The sequence below is a fragment of the Citrus sinensis genome, chromosome 8, assembly GCF_022201045.2.
Source record: "Citrus sinensis cultivar Valencia sweet orange chromosome 8, DVS_A1.0, whole genome shotgun sequence".
NCBI classification, from domain to species: domain Eukaryota; kingdom Viridiplantae; phylum Streptophyta; class Magnoliopsida; order Sapindales; family Rutaceae; genus Citrus; species Citrus sinensis.
Window position 1 is genome coordinate 28,662,293 of NC_068563.1, and position 11,067 is coordinate 28,673,359.

The 11,067-nt window shown below is 36.4% G+C and overlaps 2 protein-coding genes and 1 non-coding gene across 4 annotated transcripts; 1 reads left to right on the forward strand and 2 right to left on the reverse strand.

The window, feature by feature from the left end:
* Window positions 1-810: 810 nt before the first annotated feature.
* On the reverse strand, window positions 811-884 carry TRNAV-AAC (transfer RNA valine (anticodon AAC)). The gene has a single exon. It is a non-coding gene; the product is annotated as a tRNA-Val (tRNA).
* Window positions 885-955: 71 nt separating this feature from the next.
* On the forward strand, window positions 956-3,691 carry LOC102629336 (THO complex subunit 4A). Its single transcript, XM_006488219.4, has 5 exons — window positions 956-1,298; window positions 1,418-1,567; window positions 2,059-2,127; window positions 2,214-2,395; window positions 3,239-3,691. The coding sequence occupies exons 1-5, from the start codon at window positions 1,137-1,139 to the stop codon at window positions 3,417-3,419; spliced, it is 744 nt and encodes a 247-aa protein (XP_006488282.1). The 5' UTR covers window positions 956-1,136; the 3' UTR covers window positions 3,420-3,691.
* Window positions 3,692-5,916: 2,225 nt separating this feature from the next.
* Window positions 5,917-10,112, reverse strand: LOC102629989 (uncharacterized). 2 transcript variants are annotated; one of them, XM_015533374.2, is made up of 11 exons: window positions 9,788-10,112; window positions 9,528-9,612; window positions 8,843-9,039; window positions 8,349-8,431; window positions 7,403-7,448; window positions 7,220-7,276; window positions 7,065-7,119; window positions 6,887-6,987; window positions 6,667-6,730; window positions 6,459-6,592; window positions 5,917-6,366 (listed from the first exon to the last, which is right to left on the reverse strand). In XM_015533374.2, exons 1-11 carry the CDS (start codon window positions 9,929-9,931, stop codon window positions 6,193-6,195), a joined length of 1,140 nt encoding a protein of 379 aa, XP_015388860.1. In that variant the 5' UTR covers window positions 9,932-10,112; the 3' UTR covers window positions 5,917-6,192. The 2 variants fall into 2 exon arrangements, with proteins under 2 accessions (XP_015388860.1, XP_006488283.1); XM_006488220.4 differs by having other exon boundaries at window positions 9,823-10,110.
* Between the last annotated feature and the right edge of the window lie 955 nt (window positions 10,113-11,067).

Below are 11,067 nucleotides of genomic sequence, written 5' to 3' on the forward strand. Positions count from 1 at the left end.
TAAACAGTGCTACATTATAGACGTTTCCCTTCTTAATAATTGTTGCCAAATTCTTATTTCCTTAGTTGTGTTCCAAAAATTTATTGTTCCTCTCATCTCCTCATTAGTTGATGTGCCCAATAGAGATGACAAAAGATCGATTTGTTTAGTTCGGTTCAATTATGAATTGAACTGAGCAAATTTATTTTTTTAAAAATAATTAAAATTCAAACTAAATCAAGTTGGTTTAGTTTTCAGTTTAATTCAGTTTGATTTTTTCAATTTTAAATCATGAATTCTTTTCCTTTATATTTTTTCCTTTTTTATTTTTTTTTATATTTATTTTCTTTTCTAATTTTTATAACCGAAGTGAACTAGATTTTTTGGTGGGTAATGGTTTTTCTAATTTTTATAGTGTTGAAGGAGCGGACACCACGAAAATTATTGAGCATTTCTCTTCTAGCTTTAGAGTTTAGAGCATGGCAACTCATTGAATATTGACAATATTAAGTGTTATGTATTACCATTTGTGTTGCACAACAATCTTTTCAATGAACGAGTTTAAAAATCTTTGTAACCAAGTTGTGAGCATTTGTCAAATATGTAATATTTTGACAAAGGTGAGGTCTTCTATTTTCACAAATCACAATACATTTTTTTTCATTTTGTTTTACTCAGGAGTCATGAAGAACCACGAGAAATGTGAAACAGTTATGGAATGTCCTAAAAATTATTTGAAAGACAAAGAAAGTACAAAACAGAAGAGTGGGAAAAGCACCAAAGCAGCAATTGTGAGATTTTGTGAAGTCTAAAGAAGAAAAAGATGAAAAATGGCGTCGCCCGGACTCGAACCGGAGACCTTCAGTGTGTTAGACTGACGTGATAACCAACTACACCACGACACCGTTGTTGACTGGCAAACGTATTTCTTTTTAATTAACCATACGCGATAGATACCGATCTCCCACGAGCCCTCTCTGACCCGGTCCAATTTGTTTCCTCACCCTTTCTTCTCCTATTATCTCAAAAACTTTCCTCTGTTCGAGGAAACCCTAAATTTCCTCCTCAGCCTTCCTCTCTTTCTACTTTTCCTCTTAATTTCTCTCTCTCTTATTACGATTTTATCTTTGATTTTCTATTTTTTGTTATAGTAAAAAATGTCAAGCGCTTTAGATATGTCTCTTGACGATATCATCAAGAACAACAAAAAGTCTGGATCTGGCAACTTCCGGGGCCGGGGTCGAGGATCCGGACCCGGCCCTGCTCGTCGCATCCCCAATCGTGGTGCAAACCGTGTGGCGCCGTATACCACCGCCAAAGTAATTAATATGAATTTTCAGATTATTGTTTTAGATCTGTCAACTCAGCTAGCTGATTTCGCTTCTAGCTACTTCTACTCGTTTTAAGTCACGTATTTTTGTTCTTTCGTTAAAATCAGGCGCCGGAGACGACGTGGCAGCACGATATGTTTGCAGATCAGGTGAGTGCTTTCCCGGTACAGCAGGCGGGGCGGGCTTCAGCTATAGAGACTGGAACGAAGCTGTACATATCAAATCTGGATTACGGTGTCTCTAATGAAGACATCAAGGTATATAATTATTTCTATATGCTTTTGCTTAATTATTTAATCGTCGCACAGAATTAGCCAACTTAAATATACATGAGATTTGTGTAGTTTTTTTTTGTTGGATTTATGTAAACTATTTTATGTGACTTTTATGTTATTCTTCTGCTGATCTCCAAGTGTTTGCCTCTTGCAAATTGTTCCATGGGTTTTTTACTTTATCTGTTTATATATAAGACTATCGAAATAGAAAAACTTTATAATTAGACTGGAACTTTGTGATATGGTTGAGTTTTTGTATGGTTAATGATGCATGCTTCTTCCCAATAACTGTATTTGAGTTGTGTTTTGTATTTTTTGTTTTTAATTTGTTGTCAATTTGGTTGACAATAGATTCTATGTTTCAAGTGTTAATTCTATAGTTTTCTCTTTTGTTTGGATGAAGAGGGATAGTGAAATTCCCAGCTTTTGTATCTTGTTGATTATATTTCTAATGTGATATTGTTTTTATGCAGGAACTGTTTTCTGAAGTTGGTGACTTGAAGCGGTACTCAATCCATTATGATAGAAGTGGGAGATCAAAGGTATCTAATTGAGTTTGGCATAAACTGGTCCTTCTGATGAATTTTTGTGTCCCACTAGTTTAGAAACCAAAAACTCTTTTTCTTAGGGAACGGCAGAGGTTGTCTATTCACGACGAGCAGATGCTGTGGCTGCAGTCAAGAGATACAACACTGTGCAGCTTGATGGGAAGCCGATGAAAATTGAGATTGTGGGAACAAACATTGCAACCCGTACTGCAGCTCCAGCTGCTAATGTCAACTTTGGAAATTCAAATGGTGTTCCTAGAGGGTATGCCTTACTTTTATTTTATGCTTTTTATTTGAATTCCATGGAATTCTCGATTTGCGCTTATGTGTGAAATTTTGCGTTTTGACGTGTTATTTTTTTCCCCCTTGTGTTGAATTATTTTATTTATGGATTTTTTAAAAAATTAAATTTTGCAGTATCATCTGAGCTGTATGATTTGTGCTGTTCTTGACTTGTGAGTTGATCATAATTGTTAGTGGTTAAAATTATATTTGCGACTTTTAATTTCATCGACGAGCCCTTCCATTGGAATCCGGACGTTGGATTTCATGTTGTAACTGCATAAAATTCTCCTTTATGATGGCTCTTTTGCTCTGAGTTGAATATGTTCGTTTAGAATGAACAAAGTTGTTTGCTATGTGTATGGCGAATTTTGGTTTAACTGCAGCTATGCTCCCTGCTGGACTTGGCAGTGCCTTCCAGCCCCCTCCCGAAATTTTGGCTACCAATATACCAGCTCATTTTCTTTATTAAAACACATTAATGATCTTATTCAGATGGTTTTTTCCCTGAAGGAAGTTTATGGTGATTGATGCATGTGCTTTCATTTAGTATACTTGTCATTGCACTTTGCACACAATCAGATTAATAGATAAGAGATATAGTCAAAGAGATCCAGTTTGGGATGTTAGTTGCAGTCGTTTAGCTGTACTACTACTATATGGGTTGGATTTGGCACTGCACATGCCCGTGGTTCCTTTAGACATTTTTTGATAGATCTATTCTAGGTCAGAGTATTCTTACGGTGGGGATTGTTTTTCCTTTTGCATTTCTGATCTTTTAGTTAGGCTTTTTGATTGGTTACTATTGATGGTAATTTTGCAGTGGACAAGGAAGAGGTGGTGCATTCAGAAGGCTTCGTGGAGGTGGGGGTGGCGGCGGCCGTGGATTTGGAAGAGGTCGTGGACGTGGAAGAGAACGTAATGAGAAGATATCTGCTGAAGATCTTGATGCTGATTTGGACAAGTATTATTCAGAAGCATCAGAGGCAATGCAGACAAATTGAAGGCATTTATTGTGTTAATTGCTTAGAGCTACATCTTTCTTCTATGACTAATTTGTGCTTGATGAGCAACGACGTCAAATACTTTTGTTTGTCATTTTACGAAAATCCCTGTTTAGAGAACGAAGGAAACGCTAGTAGGGAGAGCTATATATCTCGGTTTGTGGAGTTTGGGCTATTGTTGTCTATTGTTCCTTTTACTTCGGTTTGAAATTTGGGTTAATGGACAGTTGTGAGAATGTATTCTACACTCACGCTATCGTTAGCTTCGTTAATCTTTTCTGATATATTCCACAAGCTCGGGTCTAGAAGATGGAACTTGTGTATTGCTTTCTCATTCAGTAAGAAAGTGTGGCTGCAAGTTATTAGCGGATCGATCCTTAACAGATTCTCCCACAGCTGCGATGTCTGTGGATTGCGTTGGCATCTAAGGCAAGGGAGACTTCAATCTAGGTAGATCTCTATAATTTAACTTTAGCTGTGGATTAAATTTTACTGGTAAGAGTTGTCTCTCCTGTTGATTGTACTGTTGATTTTATTGGTGATGCATTTCTCTTATTGAGTTGTTTCTATTTCCTGTACAGCTAGTTGGAATATCTGTTGATGTTGCATTGGTCCAACCAGTTGATGCATTGGTGGGATACTTGAATGAATTAACCTTTTGATGTAGTTAGGAGTATTTTCTTGGAGATTGTTTTTGAGTAAAAATGTTTCTAGGAGTTAGTTCAACATCTTTGAACCGCTTTTCATGGGCTTCAGTTTTTTAAAGTCTGTGGAATGAATTCCTCTGTTTGCTTGCATGGTTGGAGGCCTGGCATTATCTGTTATGTACACTTCACAAGTGCATTTGGGTGGCTGCTTCTTTTCATGCATTTACCCTGAGATGAGCTGACAATTCCTGTTACTTTTTTGCTCCATACTCCATTTCTACTATGCAATTCATTCTGTAATGATGGTTAATTCATTTTTAAGCCTTCCAGCAGTTTTAAGTGCACCGATCGACTTGAGAGGTTGGAACTTATGCTCGTGCTGATTAATGAGTGATAAGTGGTGCTAGAGAACACACATCAGCAATATTCTTTGATTTTCTTCTGTTGCAATCTGACTGCTGCTAGACGTTGCTCTTGTCACCGAATAAATTCATCTATCTCATGATTGCTTTGAATATTTTTTTCTTCCACCGAGTCTCGTTGTGGTTTGGCACGCATGTAATAGATTGTTGTGCGTGTTCCATTTCACTTTTCGAGCTCCCCCAATAGTGACTTGGATTGGTCGTTGAAAGATTGTAGCTTGGATCATGAGATTTGCCAATTTTAGAAATATTTTAATTTTGGTGTAGTCAACCGGTGTGCCTTTGAGATGCATACACTAATTCCTGTGAACTATTGATTAGTTTTTCGCTTCTGCTCAACAAGAAAAGTGATATTGTCATCCATTCTTATGTGATTTAATGAGAGAACGTCGTTTGGGTGTAAATAGGACTCTTACGCGGCCAACATTTTGTTGGTCTACTTTTTATCTTGTAAGGCTGGTTATTAGTTGGAAGCTTTGAACAATTAATGTTTTGTGCTTCTATTCAACAAGAAAAGTTGATATTGTCATCCATTCTTGTGCCGCTTAATGAGAGAATGACGTGTCGGTGTAAATATTATTCTTACACGGTCAAAATCTTGTTGGTCTGCTTTTTATTTTGTAAGGCTGGTCATTAGTTGGAAACTTGCTTCTATTACATTGCATGATGGTGAACAGATACAGAGCACTGAATAAAGGTAGCGTTTATTTATTCAGTAGCGTTTATTTTCGGGAATGGATTGGGAATGTTGAGTGGAAATTTTGAGATTGGGAGTGTGGAGTAAGAGTAAGAATAAAAGTTGTTTACTTATACTAGAGTGGGAATGTAGAATAGTAATTAGTACTTCATTTATGATAAATAGTAACACTAGAGGGAAGTGTTAAAAAAAGAACAGTTCCACTCAACCTACACTTCAAAAGTCGGTGAGGTCCATAGAGTGAAATTCTAACATCCATTCTTAAATAAGTATGTAAACATTAAACATTAGAGGGGGAGTATTCTACAATCAGACACACTGCTGAAGCAGTCTGTTTGGTACGCGTCCGTATTGTTTGCATTCGTTTTAACTTAGCTTTTGGGCCGACGCCGGATGGCCGTGTTGTGTACGCCTTCTATGTTTAGGATTTTAATTGCGTCCGTTTCTTGTCTTTCCCCGTGCCGTTATTCAGCGATCATCGCCATCGTTGGGTAGTTGTCTCTTTTAAGATTTCTATTGTCTCTGCGCGAGATGACACGAGGTAGATGTGAACTAAGGCGTCCAAAGTGATTTTATTCCGCGGTATCTACAGAAAAATCGTTAGATAATACATGTTGGCGAAGAAATACTGTCGTCGCCCATACTTCATCACTCATTAATTCATCATTAGTTGGAGTAAATATTGGTAGATGTTCGCAAAGGATTACTTTGATATAATATTAATAAAATAGTAATTTGGAACTTTGTTGTTGTATTTCAGAAAAATAGGATAATCCTAAGCGAGAAGCTCATATGGAATGATAGAAACTGTCATTCCATCCATGTATACTTAAAACGGAAAGACCATCACCATGCTAATGATAACTCTATGACGCAACTTAGTACAAATGAACATACAGCACACATTAAATTAATCTGTAATCTCCAAAACAATCTAATAAGCAATCAGGTGGTTTGCCGCTTTAGAACTTGCAAGAACCTTGACCATTCATTTTAGTATCAGCATTTTAAGAATTCTTTTCCGCTCTCACTTTCTCCCAGCTGGAAAAGACCACCCTCAACAAGGTATGCAATACTGCTTTAAGCCAAGACATTATGAAGTTCCAACACGAAGAAGGCCAGCACCACGGATATAGAAGTCGAAAAAACAGACTTATAACATGCCGTGGGTATTGCCCAACCTGTTCCATAACAATAATGTCACAACACAGAGATTCAAAACCATTACAATTATAACAATAATCAAAAAAAAAAAAAAGAGAGAACAACTTACAGGAAAAAGAAAATCCAAAGCATCCCAGGCTGCATGACGAACAGCTCTAGTGGGATACATTGGACCACCGGGAGAAGTAAAGCTATACAAGCACGTCTTCAACCTTGTACTTGTCGTCATTCTCAGTTCCATCCCTGCATAAACCAATCGGCTAACGTTTGTCAGATATAGGAAAAATTTATCCTCATAAGGGATGAAATAGTAATACCTTGGAGAACTTTAATTTGTGAAAGATAATGCAAGAGAACTGGTTCCACCTTCAATTTTTGAAGCTGAAAATGAGATTTATAGTACCGTGTGAGTATAGTCACACTGACTAAAGAAACTTAAAAATAAAAAATAAAAATAAAAAACTAAAATAGAAACCATTGAACATAAAGGACTTGTTCCTACTACAAATTTGGTGAAGAACAAGTTATCAGCTCTACCTGATCTGCCACCTCAATAACAAAGAAGTCAGCTGAACCACCAACCAAAAAGGCATTTGGAAAAACAGGAAACTGCTTCAAGAAGCTTTCAAGTTTATCAACTGCAAGGAACACATGTACTTTTAAAAACATGCAAGGTCTCATTCAAGGGAAAAGTTCAAATGATGGTAACATCTACCTGAGTTGTAAAAGAATATGAACCTTGAAAGTACAAGAAATAGATCTCTTTGGACCTGAAGATTACCAAAGAAACATGCAAGGAACTAGAATATAATAGTCCATCCAAATCAATAACAGCATTTAAAATTGAGACGGACAGTATCAATGGCTCACCTGCACAGGAATTTTATTTAATCGTGCAGGTTCCAATGCAACTTCCTCAAGAAGGTACTGTATCCAATTCAAAGGACAGATATCGAACAGAAAAGAAAAAAGAAGAAAAATCATTAGTAATAAATATTCCAGGAGACTTTTTTTTTTAATAGCTAAATATCAATTATTCTTGAAAGCTCTTACCCGAAAGAGGGACTGGAAGTGCCTTGAGTTTGTCTGGATGTCGATCCTGCATGATTAGACAATGATTGTCAACAGAAAACCACTACATTATTAATGAAGTTTCTTCCGACATAAGGTTATACTGTCAGGCTACACACACATAAATACATGTCAAAACACTATCCACCCCTTCTTTCTTTCACACTCTCTCTCACACACACACGCACGCTACCACTTCAATTTACTTCAAACCTCCCTAGCCAGAACTAATCATGACAACCAAATAAAGTTAGGTATCATTTACCTCTATCAGACCAATAAACACTCATAGGACAGTTTTAACACATGCAGATTGTTTAAAACCCGAAGAAACACAAGCAACAGCTTGTACACCTAAAAGCTAGCCTCATAGAAAACAGACTAATCTCACTAAAGAAAAAGAATTACAGTACCACCATTACATTGGAATTCAATCAATGATTTGTAGCAAGTAGAAGGGCATTTAGCAGGCAGCAAAACTATAAAGAAAAACACAGCAGAAGAAGCTAAGCAAAATGGGTTGCTTGCAAACATTCAAGAAAAATGTCAAATGATATAATATATTAAAACTACATGTCGCCAGCAATTAAATTCTAGTTTCTAGCATTCAACTGCTCCAACACTAGCTCTCACACGGAATGATTTCCATAAAGCATGCATTCGCTACTGAGCATAGAGGCACAGGGCAAAGTAGACAGTGAAATCTAAGCAAATTTGAAATCTCACATGATAAAAGAGAACTTAAGCTTAATTATTCTTATGTTAAGCTTAATTATTCTTATGTTTCTGATAGGATGACCACCAGAAAGCATCAATCATGCAAAAATGGTTAGCAGTAACACAGGACTGAGCATCCAGAGCTATCAGGGCCAACTCAACACATAAGCACTCAAGGACTATCAAAATTTATGTAATTTAACATTCGTACCAAAAAACATTGGTAGCACCTTGAACAAGAGCAGACGAGTAACGAAGGAGAACTTCGTCATTGTTGAGTTGAACTTCAAATATCTGTAAAAGAGAGAAAAATATTTACATATGGACACCATGATATGCAAAGAAAATATAGTATCACCTCTCTACAGTCTTTGTTATTCAAAAACAGATTTGTTTCATTTCTAAAATGTATTGCAGGCAAAGCAATCCCTCGGATAAGAGGTATAGGTAATTCAGCAGAAAATATAGTAAACAACTCAACTACCGCATAGCAACAAAGTGCATTTCAAATGCAATTAAACCTGTTAACCAAGGTTTAGCTGATTTTAAAGTTCCATTTCCATAGGCAGTAAGGACAGAAAAGATGTGGTAAGCTTTCATTCTATTGAAAATCCTGAAAGATTAACAGTCACACTTTTGGAAAAAAAAAAAAAAAAAACCTTTTCAAGGGAAAAATTACCGCTACATTCACACAAGCTCACATACCCATTTATGGAACAAGAGGGCGAAAATATGAGACACAAATAACTGGCTCCAGAGCTGGACAATCAAATCAAGAATACGTTGTCCACTCTCAGGAATCCGAACATAATGATCGGCAAGCACATCATAGAAACACAGTCGACTGTCAATGCCATCCTCTGCAGGACAAATTCCACCTTCTTCCCCGCTGAGAATTATATCTGTTTTCAATTTCAATGCAAAATATAAGAATCCTAAACTCACAGTACATGGCAGGTGAACCTCAATTGCCTCAGAATTGCAGGACTCTGCTTGTGCGTGTATCAAAGATGCATGTGCGTGTATGGTCACAAAGTTTGCACTTGTGTGGTGCAATAACAAAAAAAAGTAGTTTTAAAGCAATTTAATTCTCACGTGTGTATCATTCCCCACCCATTAAATCTATTTTTCCATGTCCTTATTAAATTATGGAGTAACGCCATTTTCAGGCCATCAGCCTCGAATCACATGAATCCTATCGCTAGCACAGATGCTTGTCAAATTCCTACATGCATAACAGGAAAGATACTTATAAACTTCTTAATTTAATAAATAGAAAACAGTAATTACTACCGGCCTGTCTTCATCGATTCACATGTCTGATTTCAGCATAAAAAATAGAAAAATAAACAAATTTTATTTTTTTGCGCGCGTGGCAACCTCGACTCACCTCTTGCTCGATCATCAACTTCTAAAGCTATATCAGCAAACAACTCTTGCAACAGGTTCCGTCTTTGCGAAGGAGAAGCTAAAGCCTGCAATACGGCGTCATTTTGTCAGCAATTTTAATAGAATCGGCATGACTCGAATTTCCAATCTCAATCTTCATTTCACACACACACATATATATATATATATATATTATTTTTATCAACGAGGCACTTGCTTAATTTCAACTAAACAAGGCATTTTCTTAGGGAACAAACAGACAGTCACGTGGATTTCAAAACAGAAATCGAGCGAACCCGCTGGAGTTTCTTTTCGATTTCTTGAGTGAGAGCGTTCAGATAAGCCGAGCCTCGATGCGTTGAACTTGAGGATGCTTCTGACATTTCGCGAGAAATTCAATCTCATTTGACGAGGCACGCAAATCAAATCAAATTAAATCTTATTGTTTTCTCTGAATATTCAATCATCTATCGATGTAATTAATAAACAAAACATATCAAATCTGCGCTAGATTTTTGCTTTAAAAAGCGTTTTGGTATTTTACCGACAGTAAAAAACTTTCACAGTGATTGTGCTGTCTAATCAATTAACAAGAAATGGAAGGAGGAGTTGTTGATCTGGCTTGGCAGGGAAGCAACACCTGGTAATTGTGTCTGGGAAGCAAAGCAAACTACCTGTGCTGCGTTCGTCTCTTTTACTCACACGTGTTGTTTGTAATGGATGAGTTTTCGTTTTCGGTTTCGGTTTTTACTTGCACCTGGTGATTGTGTTTGCGTTTGGACTTCAATCTGATGCGTGGCGTGGGCTCGGGCATGGCTGTGGTTGTCAGTGTGGGTCCGAGTGGAAGGTCCACCTGCGATCACTCCTTTCCACGTTTTTGGTGGCAGTTGAGGCAGCAATTGTCAAAATTAAAATTAAATAATATTTATTGATTTTGATTTTTGAATTTCTCCTACAAAAAGACCGCAGTCTACCAACATATTAAAAAAAAAAAAAAAAAATTCCGAGCCTCGCTTAGATAACATCCGTAAGCTTTTGCGTGCTAAATAATTTCCGTCTAATTTTTTCAACCTACACTGACAATCACAGCCTAACTTTTATGTATAGTAATCTAGAAGATTACATTTTATAAAAGACAGTTTAATCATATCGAGCATAACCTGCTTTCTTATCATTGGTATTACTTAAACATATTAATTAAAGTCTCTCTCAACTCAAAATAATGAATTAAATTCTTAACTTTTAAATCGACAAACAGAAAATTTAAGCAACCCTTTAAGTTAATCTTTTAAGGGAGCCAATCCTTTAATTGAATATACAATTTTTATTTAAATCAAATATGACATAATTAAATGGCGTTCGTAGTGATCAATGGTATGTTTTCAACATCCATATTTTGGGCTTTACACGTTCAGAAATAATTTTAAGATGATGTAAAACGTAAGCAAAGACTGAAAATTTGGATGAAGTGATATTCAGATTTCAAATTTAAAATGCCATTTTTCATTCAAGAAAATCCTTTGGGTTCAAAATCTATACCT